This window comes from Quercus lobata, chromosome 10 (genome assembly GCF_001633185.2).
Source record: "Quercus lobata isolate SW786 chromosome 10, ValleyOak3.0 Primary Assembly, whole genome shotgun sequence".
Lineage (NCBI taxonomy): Eukaryota > Viridiplantae > Streptophyta > Magnoliopsida > Fagales > Fagaceae > Quercus > Quercus lobata.
Window position 1 is genome coordinate 54750624 of NC_044913.1, and position 20227 is coordinate 54770850.

General features: G+C 37.3%; 2 protein-coding genes across 2 annotated transcripts; both read left to right on the plus strand.

Moving 5' to 3' along the window:
* The first annotated feature begins 4806 nt into the window (after positions 1-4806).
* LOC115964997 (disease resistance protein At4g27190-like) lies at positions 4807-5877 on the plus strand. The gene has a single exon (XM_031084211.1). The coding sequence runs from the start codon at positions 4807-4809 to the stop codon at positions 5875-5877; it is 1071 nt and encodes a 356-aa protein (XP_030940071.1).
* Positions 5878-6665: 788 nt separating this feature from the next.
* LOC115964998 lies at positions 6666-7283 on the plus strand. Its single transcript, XM_031084212.1, has one exon. The coding sequence runs from the start codon at positions 6666-6668 to the stop codon at positions 7281-7283; it is 618 nt and encodes a 205-aa protein (XP_030940072.1).
* The last annotated feature ends 12944 nt before the right edge of the window (positions 7284-20227 follow it).

The following is a 20227-nucleotide window of genomic DNA, read 5'->3' on the forward strand; positions in this document are numbered from 1 at the left end:
TGGAAGTATTAATCCAGAAGTTTTGGTGGGGTTATAGCTGTGAGAGTAGAAAGGTGCATTGGGTGAAGTGGGAGAGACTTTGCAAAGCTAAAGAAGTTGGGGGAATGGGCTTCAAAGAAATCGAGAAGTTCAATGAAGCCCTTTTAGCCAAGCAAGTTTGGAGGATGATCAATAACCCAGATTCCTTGTGCTATTGAGTTTTCAAAGCTAGATTTTTCCCCGAGAGCTCGATCCTAGAGGCAAAAGATTCAAGGGTTGGATCCTATGCATGGAAGAGCATCCTTAGCGCAAGAGATGTGATTTGAAAAGGGATGGTATGGCGCATAGGCAATGGTGAATCAGTTTGCATAAAAAAGGACAAGTGGTTGCCTTCACAATCGAGCATGTATATTGTCTCCCCAGTCCCTCAGATGCCACCTGACACCAAGGTGTGTGATCTCATTGACCAAGACAATACAGCTTGGAAAACTAATGTAGTTCAACAACTATTTTTGCCCTAGGAAGCCTTGGAAATTCTAGGCATCCCTTTGAGTGAAAGGCTCCCTCCTGACCGTATCATTTGGGCTTGTACTCCTTCGGGAAAGTTTACCACTAGTAGTGCATATAAATTGATGATAGCATGTGATTTGGCTCATAATGCAGGTCCCTCAAACCCAGAAGCTCAGAGACATTTTTGGAAGAGAATTTGGCAGCTCCGGACCCTAAACAAAATCAAACATTTCGTTTGAAAGGCATGTAACAATGCTCTACCCACCATGGCGAAGCTCCACCACCGCCATATTGTCACAATAGAAATTTGTGCGGGCTGTCAGGATCAAACAGAGGACACACTACATGCTCTCTGGTTTTGCAAAGAAATTGCATGTGTGTGGCATTCAATGGAGTGGTTCCACCATGACGTAGCTGGGTAGCCTATGTCTTTTAGCGATCTTATATCCAGATTCATGCACTCTCAGGAGGACGACTACAAACTAGAACTTTTCTTAATCACGACATGGCTACTGTGGAATAGGCGCAACACCAAGCACTTTGGCCGCCCAGTCTAGCCATTCACCAAGATATGTAGCTTGGCCGGTACCTTCCTCCAAGAATTCCTTGCATTTCAGACCGAGCCCACAAAACCCCCTGATCCAATAGTTCTGTAGCAGTGGAGGCCCCCTGATAATAATGTCTATAAGGTGAACTTTGATGCAGCCACATTTAGGACCACCAATTCAGCAGGCATTGGAGTTATCGTTCGCGATTGTGCGAGTGAGGTCATTGGTGCTCTCTCAATGCCAATACCGATGCCCTAATTAGTTGCAGTTGTGGAAGCTCTGGCATGTCGCCGAGCAGTAAAGTTTGCTGCAGAAATTGGCTTGACTCAGGTGGTGTTCGAAGGCGACTCAGCTGTGATCATCAATGCAATTTCCTCAGCCAAGGGCAACTAGACCAGCTATGGAAATGTTATTGAGGACATTTGTGCACTTGCTTCGGGTTTTCAACTGGTAAATTTTCATTATGTTCCCCGAGTTTGTAATTCAATTGCTGATGCACTTGCAAAAAAAGCAAGCACAGTGACCGATCTTCAGGTCTGGTTGGAGGTTTCTCCACCTAATCTTATCGCTCTTGTTTTAAGGGATGTTTTAGCGGTAAGGAATGCTCTCTGAACTGTTTAGCTTTTGAATAAATTCCCAGACTTTCTGGTCTGGTTTCTCAAAAAAATAAGGTCTAAGCCTCTAAGGGCTTCGCTGGGCCGAAGTGAAGCTAAATTGATGAAGGGCACCTATGCAATACTCCTTTTTTTTTTTTTTTTTTTTTTTTTAAAGAAACACAAAGTATGCCTAGTGGCTCTTTTTCTCTTGGCAATATATTATAAAAATTGTAAAAATTAATTACTTGATCTTAAAGGAAATGACATGGGTCATTGATTTATTATACAAATACTATTCTTAAGGCCTTGTATTACACAAACAAAAATTTTTGTTTACATATTATAAAATACAACAAGGGATAATTTACTATTCTTATGCCTTATATAGTATGCCTTTATAGATATATGTTGATTAAATGAAAACTTTATTTTATTTTGTTAAGAAGAAAATGATTATTTTATTTTATTTTATTTTTATGAAGAAAATGATAACTTTATTTGATCATACATTCATGCCTATTACAATTATGTATTTTTATATAAAAATTATGAGTGAATTATATACAAATTGTATGTTTAAAATTTTACGATTGGATTATTATCATATTTTCTTTGTTGATAATTGTTTTCAAATTTACTATACAAATTTAAGAAATTGAAATAACCTTAGTAAAATATGTAAGACTAACCTTATATGATTGCACTTATCTAATAGGCCATTATATGCCTACTTTGAGTTTATTGTTTTTATTTATTTATTATTACTATAATATGTTATGAATCTTTTAGTTAGAGGTTATTATATATTATATTTGAAAAATGTGTGCTTTACTTCAATCATGTGCATGTTTGTGCTTTGCACGCCTAGGCTTTAAAAGGCATGTATGCGTAAGTGCATTTGATGCTTTTATTGACAATGAAAATAAAATCAAATTGACCGAATTCGAAATTTAAATTTGAAGGCCAAATTGATAGCAAACCAAAGTAAGAGGATCAAAATGTAATTTAGCAAAAGTGTAAAAAAAAAAAAAGTAGAATTTATATGACTCCCACATACACAAGGATGCATTTATTACAATTAGTGTTTTTTTTTTTTTTTTTTTTTTTGAGAGAGAGAGCTCCAATCTATAGCGTCTGCTTCTGATAATAACTCTTTATTATCAGACCAAAACACCAATCTGTTTTTGGTGTAGACGGAAATTAAATCGCAGATCTCTTATTCAACCATCAATTAATTATATATGAAACAATTAATCTAGTTTAATCCTACCAATATTCATTTTTGAAGTTTTGCCAATTTTTTAAAAGCCTTGTAAGAATAACAGTAGGTAAAGTATACAAATTCCTCATTCTTGATTGCACCATTTTAGTAAAAAAAAATAAGCTAATTTGCTGATCTATTTATGTCCTTAGTTTTACTTCTTTTCGTAACTCTTTATTTACTGTGATACAAATAATATTGTTAATATTTATTATATTTTCCAAATAAGTTAACAAATTTACTCAGTATGAAAATATGTGGAAATTAATAGCTTCTGTATTGGAACATCTAAAATTTTCAATGAAGTTTATACTTGAATTAATGATTAGTTTTGTTTAAGGAATTTGGATTAGTCTCTAATGAGTTAGAAGTAGTTTTAAATGGGATTAAAATCATTTTAAATAGATTGAAAGTAGTTTCAAATGGCCGTGAAATAGTTTAAAATAGGTTGGAAGTAGTTTTTAAATGGGCTTAAGTATTTTTTTATATATATTTTCTTTATTCTATGAGTAAGTAGTTTTAAATTGGAAAGACACGTGACACAAAATAAAAGTGCATGTAAAATTTAACTGAAATGATTCCTGGAAAAAATATATGTGTATAGTGCAATTAAAATACGATTTAGATTTAGATTCATTATTGAGCTTCCACTTTCATATGCTATATAGATAAAAGAGATAGTTTTGAATTTTTTTTTTTTTTCCCATTCAAGAGTTTGTTACCAATGTTATTTAGAATCAATTAGACACCTAAAATTCCTTCTAAAAAAAGTTACCTAACACTAAAGAAGTGAAAATAAAAGTTAACTCTAATAATGACAGTGATTTATTTGTTCTAAGATTGGGTTACTAGAATTTTTTTTCTAAATAATAATAAATATTAAAAATTTTAGTTAGTTGTTACGTTTCAAAATAATGTTGAAAACTAGCATCTCGAGTGTCTAAAACTCGAGTTCCAATATAAAACTCGAGTTTTTAAGTCTCGATTTGCATGTGGTGGTAGCTGAGTTGGACGAAAATTCCACGTGGAACTTGAGTCTTAGAGACTCGAGTTCCAGTGGGTACTCGTACAAGAACAGATCCAAAAAGAAAAAAACAGAAGAAGAAAAAGAAAAAAACAAAAGAAGAAAACACGGAGAAGAATCGCTGAAGATTAGGTCGTCCACCGTCCACCCAGTCGCTGAAGATTAGATCGTCCACCAGCACCAGATCGCGTCCAATCGGAGCTCTAGCGTTCTTGCTCTGTTCTTCGTCTGTTCTTGCTGCGTTCTTCAGGTTTCTGTTTTTCTTCAAGTCCGAAAAAAAACGAGTTTCTAAGACTTGGTTTTGGTTTTTAGAACTCGAGTCTTATAGACTCGAGATCTATGTGGCTAAATTGGTACACGACAGTAGTAGAACTCGAGTTTGTAAACGTCGATTTTCGTCATCGATCTCGAGTTTTAAAAATTTGAGACGCTAGTTTCCAAACTCCTTACAAACATGCGTTAACTTATTATATTCTTGCTCCCTACTGCGTTAGCCTGCAAATTCCCTCTGGGTTACTACTTAGTAGCCCATTTTATACCGATAAAATCCCTGTTTTATAGAAGCCAATGATTCTTCTCTCTTTTTCATTTTTTTTTCGGCCTTCCCCAAAACCTTTGATCTTTTGATCTTGGAGATAGTATACCACAAGACTAACAACCAAGCCAAAGAAGGTTAGTAAGAAGTCCACCTCTCTGAGGAATTTTTTGTTTTTGTTTTTCACTTTAAACTTATTTCTTGCTAGATAAATGTTGATTGTTGAGTCTACAATCCAAGTGCATTTCAACAAGACAATATGATCTGCTTCATCTCATTCACCAAAAGAGTTGTTGAATTAATCATGTCATTCACCAAAAGGTAATGTGCCATCACTTGATGAGCATGTAGAAATGCTAATAAAGTTGCTAAAAGATGACAAATTGAAGAGAATTGGGGTATGGGGACTACCAGGAGTGGGAAAAACAACGGTAATGGAAAAACTAAACAACAAAGTCCATGAAATTCAGTTGTTTGACGATATCTTTTGGGTAAGTCTTACAAAAGGGGGGAGTGTGAGAAAGATACAACTAGCAATTTTGGAGCAGTTAAAAGTAGAAGTGAAAGGGATCCATGACAGTGATCAAATGGCAGACATAATATCTGAAATTCTGGTTAACAAGAAGTATCTATTGCTTCTCGATGAGGTTTTCTCAGAAATTAATCTGAAGGAAGTTGGCATTCATGACGACCATGAACATGGAGCAGTGATATTTGCATATAGAGATAGAGATTTTTGTTGTTTAATGGATGATCATATTAAGATTGAAAGATTATCCAGTGATGATGCAAAAAACTTGTTCCGAAAAATAGTGGGAAATATCATAGATCGACCAAACTTCAAGAAAATTGCAGACCAATTACTGAAGGAGTGCGGTGGGATGCCACAAGTGATCAAGTTAATAGCATATAGTTTGAGAAATGAGGATGATCCAGCTGTGTGGCGTCATCTATTTTCTGATATGCAATCTCCAGGCATGGAACCTGTGCAAGAATTGCAAGAAGTTTACAAGGCATTTAAACTTATTTATGACAAGCTACCCATGGATAAGAAGCCTTGCCTACTGTACTGGGCATTTTTTCCCCCAGACTATGAAGTTTACCAGGAGTACTTGATCGAGTGCTGGAAAGCCGAACAATTTATTGTTGAAGCTAGAAAGCTTGGAGAAGCTCGTGACAAAGGACATGCTATAATAAGGGAATTTGAAAAGAAATCTTTATTAGAAAGGGGTAGAAAAGCAGGACACCTTAAGATGCCTCTGTTTCTCCGACGCATGGCTCTTAAGATCATGTACCAGGAAGAGAAGGATTCAAAGTTTTTGGTAGGTGATGGTGAAGAGATAGAAGAACAACCATTAGAGGAAGAATGGGAAGGTGTGCAAAGGGTCTCATTGATCAGTCAGAAATTATATTATCTACCTTAGAGGCCTGCATGTGCTAAAATCTCAACATTACTACTACAAAAAAATCCAAGCGTGACAAAAATTCCAGAATTATTCTTTGAATACATGTGTGACCTTCGAGTTTTGGATTTGTATGATACAAGGATCATATCATTGACATCATCTATTTCTAGCTTGATAAACCTGAGGGTGCTATATCTAAACAATTGTAGTGAATTGGTGGAGTTGCCTCCAAAACTAGAGAAACTGAAGAGTCTTGAAATTCTTGATCTTCGCTGCACAGGAATTCTCACCTTGCCTGAACAACTTGCCCATTTGACTGGTTTGAAATGTTTTAAGAGTTTCATTTAAGCAGAATTTTGGTTGTTCCAACCACATCAATGGCCAACAGGAAGAGATGATTCCTTCTAATGTAATTGCAAGTCTTTCTTCATTACAAGAGTTGAGTATTGATGTGAATTTCAAAAACCAAATTTGGAACCAGATTGTAGATAGAGTTGCTGAGGAAGTTGCTAGCTTGGAGGCATTGACAAGTCTTTGTTTCTACTTTCCAAGACTCAGTTGGTTTGAAACTTTCATTGAGAATTGCATATCTTGGAGAAAAATTAGCATGGGGTGGGAAGATAATGGCTTTAGATCATTCAGAATCCTTTTTGGCAATCACAAGGCAGACAATTTTCTTGGATTTGATTTTTTTGGATACACAGCTGAACGGCATTTAAGATTTTCTGTTGTAGAAGAAGATATTCCTTTTGCACTTTCAAAGATACTCAATAAAGCTCTAAGTTTCGAACTCATTGGTCATCATCATGCTAAGAAGTAAGAACTTATCAGTATTTGGCACTGACTATTTGAAAGAGGTGGAAGCCTGTACAATTGAAGAATGCAATGAAATAGAAAGCATTATTGATGGTGGCATAGCCATTGGTGTCTCGTTTGAATTCTTGCAAAAGCTACACCTAATCAACCTCCCAAAACTGGTGAGTATCTGCAAAGGCTCAATTGACTCAACAAGCCTCACTAAACTCACAACTTTGACACTGAAAAGCTGTCCAAAGCTAAAATGCCTTTTCCCAGGAGATATGGTCCAGCTACTCTGTCACTTGCAGGATTTACTAGTTGAGGATTGTTCTACGATTAAAGAGATCATTGAAGATGGAATCATAGTTCAATCTGAGGCCCTTCCCAGATTGAAGAAAATGGAACTATGCAACCTACCAAGATTGTTTAGTGTATGCGAGGATGCCTCGTTTGAATGGCCCTCTTTGGAGATTATGAAGATCAAGACTTGTCCAGAGCTGAGGGATTTATCGTTCAGTGTTGAAAATGCACCAAAATTGAAAGTGATTGAATGCACTATAAACTGGTGGAGCAAACTAAATGACTTTGTTAAAGATCGTCTAAAAGACCTTCACAGCTTTACTTGAGGAAACCTTAAATGGACCTAGAGGCAGGGACCAAAAAGTGGAGATTTCTCTCTTTTTTCACTGCGTCTGAGGGCTGGAGGTTGTAGTTAGTTCTGCACTACTTGGCAAACGTGGTTTTACCTTGGACTTTGTGCATCACAAAAAACATGTGCTCTATGATTTTTTGTATGTGACTTTGATATTATAGCAGTTTTTTTTTTAAATTTTTTTTATTTAAATTTTTTTATTCAGTTGCAAGCTTGTGGCATTGTATTCCTGACTTTGTGAGGAAGATTAAGCAAAGAATATTCTTACAAAAGCCCTTTAATCTTGTGTTGGGATTAAAATAATAATTAATATGAAACAGGTAGCTCTATAAAAGATGTTCAGTTGGAAAGATGCAAGTGACATAGGGCCTGTTTGGTAATTTTATTCTAGTAATGTTATTTGTATTTTTTGGAAATACCTGTGGGTGAAAAAATGTGTGAAAAAATGTGTAATGTTGTTTAAATACTGAAAACTATTATTTAAATTCACCAACCAAATAGAGAAATCCAAGAAAAATAAATAAAAACCAAGAATAATGCCTAGAATGTTGACAAGCTGCGTTAATTTGGTATGATTCGAAGCGGTTAAGGAAAGGGTGGGACAGTTTACTTGAGGAAACTACAAAAACAAGTGACACGTGGCATTGATGCAGACAACTTTGGAGCAATTGCTTCAGAGAAGTTACAAGAGCTTATCAAACCATTTGAAGCGACACATGAAAAGCATAATTGATGGTCACCTTTAAGCATAAATAGAGGCTCATTCTATGGAAGAAGACACCGTGACACACCAGAGAAGTTATTGAGATCATTTGTGTTACTTAATAGATATTCTAGTTCTTAGGAGTAGCGAAGAATTTTTTATGCTTGTAAATGTTCCCTTTGTACTTTGTAATTAAGTTTAATCAAGTTTGATTCTAACATTTACTTGTAATAGTTGTGTTTGATCCGAATTAGGTTTGCTTTCAATCAGTATAATGTTAGTGAGATAACTTAGGTTTTGATCTGCTGTAGTTTACTTCAAATTAGTTTTCTCAAGAATAGTTTACTTCGAATCAATGGCACTGAAAATAATGAATAATTTTCCAAACAATACAAATCTAACGGCGTATGTAATGCCACACCATTTAAAAAATTAAATGACATAACACTCATGTACGCTGTCAAATTTCAGCAATAAAAAATACTCCCTCCGTCCCACTTTGTTTGTCCTGTTTGAAAAGTCGAACTTTTTAAGGGAACATCATTTATTGTCTTGTCTAACTTTTAAAAGTGTATAAGTTTCTAAAGCTACTCTTAAATAAATTTATCAAAAAATTGAATTAGTAAATTAATAGGGGTATAATAGGAACATTAGTAAATTAATGACTTTTATTTTTAGAAACAGGACAATATTTTGGGACATTTCAAAATGGAATAGAGGACAAAATAAATGGGACGGAGGGAGTATTACCTATGATGAAGAGGATTTTGTTCCATACAATCTCTGCTCTGGCAAGAGTCCCCTCTCAATTTAATAGTGATGTTAAGTACACTAATTATATTTACTCGTAATGCTGAGGTTATCACTACCTACTCCTTGTATACAAGAGATAATGTGTTTGATTCAAATGTTTTTTTTTTTTTTTGATAAAAAAGATGAACTATTCATTCACATGAGAGAGATACATCAGTGAAAGCCAACAATACAGTTGGGAGAAAACAAACAAACTATGCACCCCCAAACCCCATGAACCCAAGAGCCCATCTAAATTCTTGTGCTTGCATATTACAATTTTGGGGCTTCTTTCCTTGGGCTCTAGCAACCCTTTTTAAAGGGGTATTGGTGGGCTCATAACAGGGAGAGGGAGCATTTATGGGTAAATGGCAGGGAGATTTTTGGGCCTCAGAGGGAAACAAAAATAAGCCCAAAACCGAAGCTTTGACTTCTGCACGGAGGACCCTTGGGAAACACGGGAGAGCATGTTTGGAGAGGGCGCTAGGCAGGGGCGGACCAGACAGCACACCTGACTTGCTGCCTTGCCGCCGGTTCATGTTGTTGGAGCATGTGCGATTTGACAAAGCAACTGAGTGCCTCGCTCGCTCCGTACCCCTACTCGCTAGACTCACCAGACACCGTACACCGGCGCCATCATCCTTTCCTTCCTCCGCCAGTCCACTTCTGCAAGCAACTCCATGTTTCACAAAAACCCTCACACAACCACAATATTCTCTGATCCAATCCCCAAAAAGCCAAAGACGGTCGGACTTACCTTGGAACCCCAAACGATTATTCTCACCAAGACCTACAAAAACACAGATAAAGCAAAAGAAGGAAAGCCATTTCATATGAACACCAGATCTGAACATAAGTTGGAGGACCATTATTCCCCTATCTACAGATGTTAGATCTGAACCTATCCTCCAGAAAGATGGACTTACCTTGATGAGAAACGGACAAACCATAGATTTGAAACCCAGGTCCGGTTGCAAGGTTGAAGCCGCAACATCATCTTCCTTATCTGTACGTTGAAAATGCTGAAAGCCCCCAGTGATTGCAAGATTCATGATGCTAAAGAGTTTTAACCAGACTTTGAGGGCTACAAAGACTCAGAGAAGGAACCCGTATAGACAAAGGGAGAGAAACTTGTACCAAACCAAGAGAAAAACTCCTACAGAGGGAGAGAGAAAACTTTCTCTCTCCTACAAGCTGTAGGAGAGAGAAAGGTTGTGCCCTGTTTGATTCAAATGTTGTGTGTATGTTTTCTTGATGCACGCATTCCCATCATCTTTTTTAATTTTCAAAAGAAACTGTCTAATTTTCTATGTTTTCCTCAACCATTTATTCTCTGCTTTATCTTTCCCACTGTTGTTACGTTGAATTGTTGACATGGACTTTCCATGCCACTAGTAATTTTTGGGTGCAAACAGTATTATTTATTTATTTTGTGTTACTTATCTATTGAGTTGTTCAATCCTGCATATCCTAATGAATTGGCTTTATGTAGATTATCAAGCAACAGAATCATATAAACAAAACTGGTGAAGTGAATATTTAAAACCTGGTTTTAGAAACTGGAATATCACTTTAAACATCATACATTAAAAATGTTTAATTAAATATTCTAATAAGAATCAAATTAAATGGCCAATGCATCAAATTGTAAAACCTAGTTTTGGAAATAGGGAAGGTCACTTTGAACATCATTCTTTAAAAAAATTTAAATATACACTCTAATTAGAGTCACATTAAATGGTGTATGCATCAAATGCAATTAATGCTTTTAAAATTAAAGTATTAAAAATATAAGAAGAAGAAGAAGAAGAAGAAGAAGAAGAATAATAGATAAATACATTTACAGAACGCTAATTTAAAGCATTAAGGGAAAAGCATTCAAAATTTCTTTTCAAGTAGGCCACATGCAAAAGCCAAAGCTCAAAGATGCGAGTGTGTGTGGGTAGGCTTACCGTGATATCTTTCATTTTTCATTCAAGATAATCCCTGCATGAGTTATGGCCTCCGATAAAAAGTGTTCCACTTGTCTGCTGCTTCTTAGCTATTGACATCTTTGTGAAAAAATACATTGCATATGTAACAAAGAATAGGAAGCAAAAAATGCATTTCGGCAACATTATTCTTTAACTAAACCCACCCATGACAGATTAGAACCTGCTAAAGGACTAGTCACAATTGAACACATTAGGTACTCAATCAAATTGAGGCATCACAATCTCCTCCACTTAAATCCCTAATTCCTTGGGCCCACAAAAGATTACCAGGCCAGCTCTGATGCCATATATAACAACCCAAGAAAAAGTGCTAGCCACATCTATACTATACCTTAAGGACTAGTCACAATTGAGACTCTTTGTAATTGTTAATAAAGTTCAGATCTACCCAGTAAATACCCAATGTGAGACTCATCACACACACACATCACACAATCTATCAAATTGAGGCATCACAGTACTGATTATTAAGTTACAACAATATGAAATGAAATTTCATTATCATCAAATTGCCAATTGTTTGATAAATTACAGTGTTTTATGCTGTTTAGAATTTGGCTTCAACGTGTAGAGAGCTCAGGTGATTAGACAAGATAATTCCGAAAAATCTCATCAGCATTAGTAGTTATAGACATTGGCTAACCCCCTTCATTTCCCCGTCCTAGCTCCAGTTCCACTCAAATCATACTGCAGAAAATAACAGCCATTCAATTCAAACACTTCGGATGGCAGTATAGACAAAACAAACACATGCACTTCAAGAACCATATCAACCAAAAGAAAGCCAGATTTATAGAATGCCCAATCTATAAAGTATTTTCTCCAGGGGTAAAATTTTAAAGGGAAAAAAAGCTTCAATAGGAGATGGGGGAGATTTCAAAAACATGTTGAATATAGGGAACACACCTGTCACTGAAATATGGGATTTTCTGGGTTGTCCACCTTCTCTGTTGGACAGCACTAGTGCTAACAACTACAACAGAAGTTCAGGGACTTTTATTCTTGTTTGATCCTCTTAGCCATGACCTCCTCTTGTCCCTTATTAACTTGGGAACTGAACAACTGATGGTGCAGAAAAGGGATAAATCAATCTAAATGATATTAAACTTTGTATTACAAATCGTCATCACAAATTGGGCTGAAATGAGCTCGAAGACGCAAGTGAAATGAAGTATCTTGCCACTCTAATTCTTTCCACCAATCATTCTCCGCTGTGATCCCTTTTATGGTATGACTTGCAATGAAATCAATGCCAAGCTTCTTCAATACAGGGCAATCGTAGAAGCTAATGTTTTTTATCGGGGGCCATTTGCCTTTCATAATGTTAACCAATCTGGGTCGATAGTGAAGTTTTAATTTTTTCAAGCTAGGGAGTGTTCCACTGCCGGAATCAACTACCAGATCCTGATATATGATCTCTGTAATAGCTGGACAATCTTCAACGATCAATTCCTCTAAGTTCGAGAAAAAATGGAGCATGGAGCTTGCAAAAACAAATTGTAACTTGGGGCATGTATGCACTGTCAATATTCTTAGCTTAGCAAAGCTTTCCGGTGGTATCATTCCTTCCAAAATCGTACTTAAGTTTGATAGATAATTAATACTTAGGTGCTCCAGAATTGGAAACACAGCTTCAGAAAGTTCCTTGCTAGCGATAATTGTTTCAATCTTGGGACATTCCCTCGCTACACATAATCTCATTCCATCTAAATTACTGACTCCAAACTCTGATAGGCTGCAAACATTGATATGATGATCTAAATAGAATGCAGTAGTACGTGTCAAAACTCACCATTTACAAATCTCAAGCATTGATCCCATGGGACATTATCAAATTCAAGGTTGTCCAAAACCTTAGATACAAAGCGTTTCACGTCATGGCCAACTACAAATTTGAATTCGGTTAAACCTCCAATTGCTTGTTCCAAGAAATAGTTCAAGAAACTCTACTTCTGGGAAATAGCAACAAAAAGTAGTCAAATTTGTCAACTTGCCCAACTCATCTATGACAGATTTCACATTCTTATTCCACCTCCTATCTCCTGGGTACACATCAATACTCAGTGTTTCCAATTCAAGCAGATTAGCTATCACTCCACGTGAAACCAATTCATGAGGCAGCTTAGCATATTCACTCCAGTTGACAGAGCCATAAAATGATACCTTCAGGTAAATCAGAGAAGACAGTTCAGAAATCTTGTTAGGTAATTTTTTTATCTCAGTTCCCTGGACATCAAGCACTTCCAGCCGTCTCAGAGATCCAACCTCAGATGGAAGTAGCACCAGACGTTCACAATCACGTAGAATAAGTACTTCAAGGCTCATAAGCTTACAGAGTGACTTTGGCAAGGATTTGATCCTGGTTTTAGATAGGTTCAAAACTGTAAGAGAAGGCGTTAAATCAAAAAAGGATGTAGGCTCTTAAGATTACATACCAAGAAGAGAAGGATTTAAAACTTTTGGTAGGTGATGGTGAAGAGATAGAAGAACAACCGTCAGAGAAAGAATGGGAAGACGTGCGAAGGGTGTCATTGATCGGTCGGAAATTATGTAATCTACCTAATAAACCTGCGTGTAGTAATATCTCAACATTACTACTACAAAAAAAACCCAAGCTTGACAAAAATTCCAGAATAATTCTTTGAATACATGTGTGGCCTCCGAGTTCTGGATTTGTATGATACAAGGATCATGTCACTGCCATCATCTATTTCCTGCTTGATAAATCTAAGGGTTCTATATCTAAACAATTGTGGTGAATTAATGGTGTTGCCTCCTCAGCTAGAGAAACTAAATAGTCTTGAAATCCTTGATCTACGCTGCACAGGAATTCTCAGCTTGCCTGAAGAGCTTGCGCAATTGACTGGTCCGAAGTGTCTAAGAGTTTCATTTAAGCAGAATTTTATAATTTATGTTTCTCAAAAAAAAAAAAAAAAAAAAAGTTTGTATTATCTCCCAATGAATGGTATCAAAAAAAAAAAAAAAATGATAGGAAAGAAATTATTTTTTATCGAATGACAGTTATACCCTCGTTTAATGGGTCACAAAATATGAAAAAATGAAAAATAAAAAACAAAAAAATTGGACTTGGAATGTTTGGTATACTAATAAGAGTGCGTCTGCCTAGTTTATTTTTTTATTTTTTATTTTTTGAGATAATTACAACTAATTTTGCAATCCGAACCCTTCTTTCCCTAGAATCTCAAGTACTTTATGCATGAGGAGGTAGTAGCGGAGCCACATTGGGACCCAGGGGGGCCTTGGCCCCCCCCCCCCCCCCCAAATATTTGAAAAAATTAGTGTATATATATATATATATATATAGTAGAGTTAGTTTAATAAAGAAATGCTATATTCATAATATTTTTACAATAAATCTTAAGTGGCAAGTTATTATTGACTATTACGTGTGCGCAAAAAAGTTATTTAGTTGTGGATTAAATTTAGAACTAATAATAACTTACTACTTAGAATTTATTGTGAAATTGTTGTAAAAATATTGTAGAGGTAGTACTTAAATAATTTTCCTCCACTACATAACCATGTGTGTGGTTAAAATACTTCCTACCAAAGCAGTTGTGTAACTGTGTAGGCTACTCTCACTTTCTCATATTTTTATTTGTTCTTAAAATATTAAAATAATCAATGTATCATAACATCATAAATCTATATGATTAAAATATATTATTTTTATCATTTTATTTATATATTGTAGGGACTCAATTTGTGACGACCCCGAGATGATATTGGGCTCGTACGTAAAGAGGACCCAAACAATATCATTTGTAGAGCGTGGGTTTGAAAGGCTAGGCCTTGGTCATCGAACGGTGGTTTGGGTTGGCTTCGGTTAGTGAATCTCGTCCAAGGAGTCTGGGGAGTTTTGTGCTCTTATTATTCTCCTTATTTTAGGACACCATGGTTGGGAGGACTGGTTGTCCCCCCCCCCCCTCTCACATTGCCTCGCTTAACCTTTTATACGGGCATTTACCCTCTCACCAGCGTCCACGTGTAAGCTCAATTTTCTAGGATTTACGACTTGTCCTGTCAGCCCATACCTAGAGTGGTTGGAGGGTGATTGCAAAAGTTGAAGAGTATGATTCCGTCAGGTGCAGAATGCTTTATTGCAGTACTGGCAGCCTTTTACTTGGGCTGTTTATGCACTGTGCTCACTCTTCCTTTTAGGAGCATTATGGGATGCCGAGCACAAGTTCATCCTTGGCCATTTCCTTAGGTTGTCCTGGACTCCCATGGTGCGTCCTCGGCCTTACCTCTCCTCGGCACAGGCCTTGGGCCTTAACATGCAATGGGCCGGGGTCATAAATTCTCTGATCCCACAATAGCCCCTCAAAATTCTGCTGTTCGACCTCTTGGTCGGAGAGGAGGGTTTTGGTGATGCCACGTCTTTATTACGATCTGCTTAGTTCTGCCCTTCATCAATGTGGGTGTCTCTTCATCTACCCAAGGAACACGTCGGACTACGAGACATTCTTCTAGATTCACTCACGATGCGCTCCTGCCGTTTCAGTGTTCGAGACGTGTCTTTAATGATTTCCCTTTACGAGACCATTCAAATCCGACGGTTATTGATGGCGTTGGGAAGTGGAGTGGGTATATTCGCATTTATAGATCTTCTTGGAAATTTGGATAGATTAAATGCCACCCATCTTGCCCTCCATATAAGAAGAAAAGCAAGAGGTTACTTCCCTCACACAGAGACCCCTTAATCCCTCTAAAGTCTTAAACCCCGAGCTTCACCCAGAGTTTCCCTCATCCGCTCACTCACACCTTGAATTGTGATATGTCTGAGGTGGGAGTGGGGATGAAGAGACCATATCCCCCCTAGAAACGTTATGTTCTTCCGAAGCTTAAAATGGCTCGGTCAGGGCAGGGTTGGCAGAGACTCAAGATGCCTCTCATCCCCCCTTCAGCCAAAATCCGAAACAAGGGCTCGTCGCGTCAAGCTTTTGGTGCGACTGAGCTGGGGTCACCCATTATCAGTACCAGCCACTCTCTCATGAGCATAGCTAATATGGCACCAGCGTGTTAGGAGTCAGGGCTGACGCAGGGACAAAGTGTCCCTGCTTCTTCCTCTCTTCCTTCACTGGTGTCTTCTTTTGCCTCCCCTTCTTCTTTCCCATCACCAGATCCATCCTGGTGCTTTTACTTCTTCCTCTTCTTCTCCTCTTCCATTGAAGGAGGTCCTCCTCTCAATATGGTTGCTACTGGAGCAGATTTTAGAAAGACTTCTGGTTGTTTGTTTTTTTTTTTTTTTTTATCATTGTTTTTGTAATTCGTTTTCTGTATAGGCTTGTTTAAGCCCTTCATTGTACGCTGTAATACCTCTTTATATTAATAAAAGTCAACATTGCTTCATTTTGTGTATTCTATCCTTTTTTTTGCAACGGTTATGCCGTGAATAGACGTACTACCATATGACTTCTTTTTTATTTTTATATTCTGAACGATGCTTAGGACCGAAATCCCTGTTAATAAAAAGACCTTACTCTGCGCTTATTGAAACTATCCAGTACAATAATGCCGACTTGAACAAATGATATTTAGGGCAAAAGCCTTTATTTGAGAGAAAGATGTTATTCTGTACTTATCGGGCTATTCGGCTTGATAATGCCGACCTGAAAAGAAAAACAATACTTAGGGTCGAAACCCTTGCTAAGAAAAAGATGTTATTATGAACTTATTAGAGCTGTTCGACACAATAATGCCGACCTGAAAAAATGATACTTAGGGTCGAAACCCTTGCTAAGAAAAAGATGTTATTATGAACTTATTAGAGCTGTTCGGCACAATAATGCCGACCTGAAAAAATGATACTTAGGGTCGAAACCCTTGCTAAGAAAAAGATGTTATTATGAACTTATTAGAGCTGTTCGGCACAATAATGCCGACTTGAAAAAATGATACTTAGAGTTGAAACTCTTGCTAAGAAAAAGATGTTATTATGAACTTATTAGAGCTGTCCGGCACAATAATGCCGACCTGAAAAAGCGGTACATACCCCAAACTAGCCGAGATGACAGCTGAATGCTCGGTGCGGTGTAGGAGGTAACCATCCGAGGATGGGTGGTTCAAAAGTGGATCGTCCATGCGGGCCGCCAAGTACTAGAGTGTTTCGGACCAAGTCCAAGGACCGAGGTACGATCGTGCTGAGTTCAAACGCTCATTTGCATCAGTTCCCTTAGAGCTGAGGCTTTGAGGACAGGTCAGGATCTTTATTATGTCTAGGACTTAATCCGACTTTTAGTAAATAATCTTCCCATAGGTCTGAGTAACCTAAAATTTTCCTTAAGTAGTTGGTTTCCCCATAGGTTTGAGTCCGAGGACCATGCAATATCTTAGTTCTGTCCAAAACTTGGATTTTTTTTAAGTAGTTGGTTTCCCCATAGGTTTGAGTCCGAGGACCATGCAATACCTTGGTTCTGTCCAAAACTTAGATTTTTTAAGTAGTTGGTTTCCCCATAAGTTTGAGTCCGAGGACCATGCAATACCTTGGTTCTATTCAAAACTTAGATTTTTTAAGTAATTGGTTTCCCCATAGGTTTGAGTCTGAGGACTATGCAATACCTTGGTTCTGTCCAAAACTTAGATTTTTTAAGTAGTTGGTTTCCCCATAGGTTTGAGTCCGAGGACCATGCAATACCTTGGTTCTGTCCAAAACTTAGATTTATTAAGTAGTTGGTTTCCCCATAGGTTTGAGTTCGAGGACCATGCAATACCTTGGTTCTGTTCAAAACTTAGATTTTTTAAGTAGTTGGTTTCCCCATAGGTTTGAGTCCGAGGACCATGCAATACCTTGGTTCTGTCCAAAACTTAGATTTTTTAAGTAGTTGGTTTCCCCATAGGTTTGAGTCCGAGGACCATGCAATACCTTGGTTCTGTCCAAAACTTAGATTTTTTAAGTAGTTGGTTTCCCTATAGGTTTGAGTTCGAGGACCATGCAATACCTTGGTTCTGTCCAAAACTTAGATTTATTAAGTAGTTGGTTTCCCCATAGGTTTAAGTCCGAGGACCATGCAATACCTTGGTTCTGTCCAAAACTTAGATTTTTTAAGTAGTTGGTTTCCCTATAGATTTGAGTCCGAGGACCATGTAATACCTTGGTTCTGTCAAAAACTTAGATTTATTAAGTAATTGGTTTCTCCATAGGTTTGAGTCCAAGGACCATGCAATACCTTGATTCTGTCTAAAACTTAGATTTTTTAAGTAGTTGGTTTCCCCATAGGTTTGAGTCCGAGGACCATGCAATACCTTGGTTCTGTTCAAAACTTAGATTTTTTAAGTAGTTGGTTTCCCCATAGGTTTGAGTCCGAGGACCATGCAATACCTTGGTTCTGTCCAAAACTTAGATTTTTTAAGTATGGGAGGGATTAGCCCCTTGAGGGATTAGCCCCTCAACCAAGATGTGAAACGTTGATCTGCCGTGGAAAGCCCCTAGAACCGTCCGCGTTACTAACGCTTCGAAGCACAGCCCCTAGTGGAACTCTACGTTAGGACACGCTAGTGGGCTGTTGGAAGTAACAGGAGGACTTCTCGCTCCACCGCCTGAGCCAACGCACAAGCCTCCCCACAGACAGCGCCAATTGTAGGGACTCAATTCGTGACGACCCCGAGATGATATTGAGCTCGTACGTAAAGAGAGCCCAAATAATATCATTTGTAGAACGTGGGTTTGAAAGGCTAGGCCTTGGTCACCGGACGGTGGTTTGGGTTGGCTCCGGTTAGTGAATCTCGTCCAAGGAGTCTGGGGAGCTTTGTGCTCTTGTTATTCTCCTTATTTCTAGGACACCATGGTTGGGAGGACTGGTTGTCCCCCCCCCCCCCCCTCTCACACTGCCTCTCTTAACCTTTTATACGGGTATTTTCCCTCTCACCAGCGTCCACGTGTAAGCTCAATTTTCTAGGATTTACGACTTGTCCTGTCAGCCCATACCTAGAGTGGTTGGGGGGTGATTGCAAAAGCTGAAGAGTATGGTCCCGTCAAGTGCAGAATGCTTTATTGCAGTACTAGCAGCCTTTTACTTGGGCTGTTTCTGCACTGTGCTCACTCTTTCTTTTAGGGGCATTATGGGATGCCGAGCACAAGTTCGTCCTCGGCCATTTACTTAGGCCGTCCTGGACTCCCATTGTGCGTCCTCGGCCTTACTTCTCCTCGGCACAGGCCTTGGGTCTTAACATGAAATGGGCCGGGGTCATAAATTCTCTGACCCCACATATATAAAATAATATAACATGTATTTGGTTGTAGTTTTAGCTATTTTTTTATATTGAAATTTGAATGATTATTTGTCTTTTATTTAAAAATCCTTAAATTATTAGTATTTTTTAAAATCTAGGTTCATGGACAATCTTTAGTCATTATATTTAATGGGTGATAATTTAATTTGAAAAATCTAGATTCATAGACAAGTTTAGGAGATGGTAATTCAGAAATAATATACTTTTGAGTTTTGATTATTAAATTGTATGTACAGTACTGTTCGTATGGATATAATTAATATACACACAGAAATAATTAATTGTCTAATTTTATGTTTGGCCCCTCCAAATATAAATTCCTGGCTCCGCCACTGTGAGGAGGTGCCAAGACCTCAGTTTTTTTCTTATAAAAAAAAACTTTTACCTTTGTTGACAATAAATTTTCAGTTTATTGTCATATATTTAACATTAATAATAAATTTTATTATACGCTCACTATTGTACACTCATATATATATATATATATATTTAATCATGTTTTAACAGGATTTCACAATATTAATTAAAATTTTTTTTATTAAAAACACAATTTTAAAAGTCTCCTAATTTTTATTTATATCTTTTAATAAATAGTATAGAGTATTTGCTACCGCAAATATTCTGTTCCAAGGTAAGAAATGAGCAGAGTAGGTGGACTGTAGGCTGTCATCCGTGTTACTCAAATAATTAGAAGACTTTTGTGTAAAAGTGCGAGGTGATCTGCAGCGCTAGTTGACTCAGAGTGTAAAGGTTTATCCCTTTCTGTAACCAGGCACTCAGACAGCTTTCAACCTTTGTAGTTTGTATTAAAAGCAGTACCAAAGAGATTCAAGGAAGAAGAAAGAAAGCCGAGCTAGACGCAGAGGTACTACTTGAAAAGTTTGTTATCAATCACTTGCCAATTGCCATGCATACATATTAACACAGATAGCATTTATATTTGTTGTGTTAATAATGAAATTTTTACTGGGAGTTGAATTTTGTAGGATTATTCCACACTAGTCGTTTAGAGCTTCGAGATAACCAATATATTGTTTTAGTTCAAGATTTTATCATTTTGAGATGATTAATTCCAAAATTGCTTATGCAAGCACTGTAGTTGATCAAAACCAATATTCCAGATAAAGTTGTCGATGATGTTAGTGGTTATAATTGTTTAACAACCCAGATAATAAA

Bases quoted from the DNA above. Each gene is read 5' to 3' on its own strand.
- LOC115964998 (XM_031084212.1), top strand. From the start codon at position 6,666: ATGCTAAGAAGTAAGAACTTATCAGTATTTGGCACTGACTATTTGAAA.
- LOC115964997 (XM_031084211.1), top strand. From the start codon at position 4,807: ATGCTAATAAAGTTGCTAAAAGATGACAAATTGAAGAGAATTGGGGTA.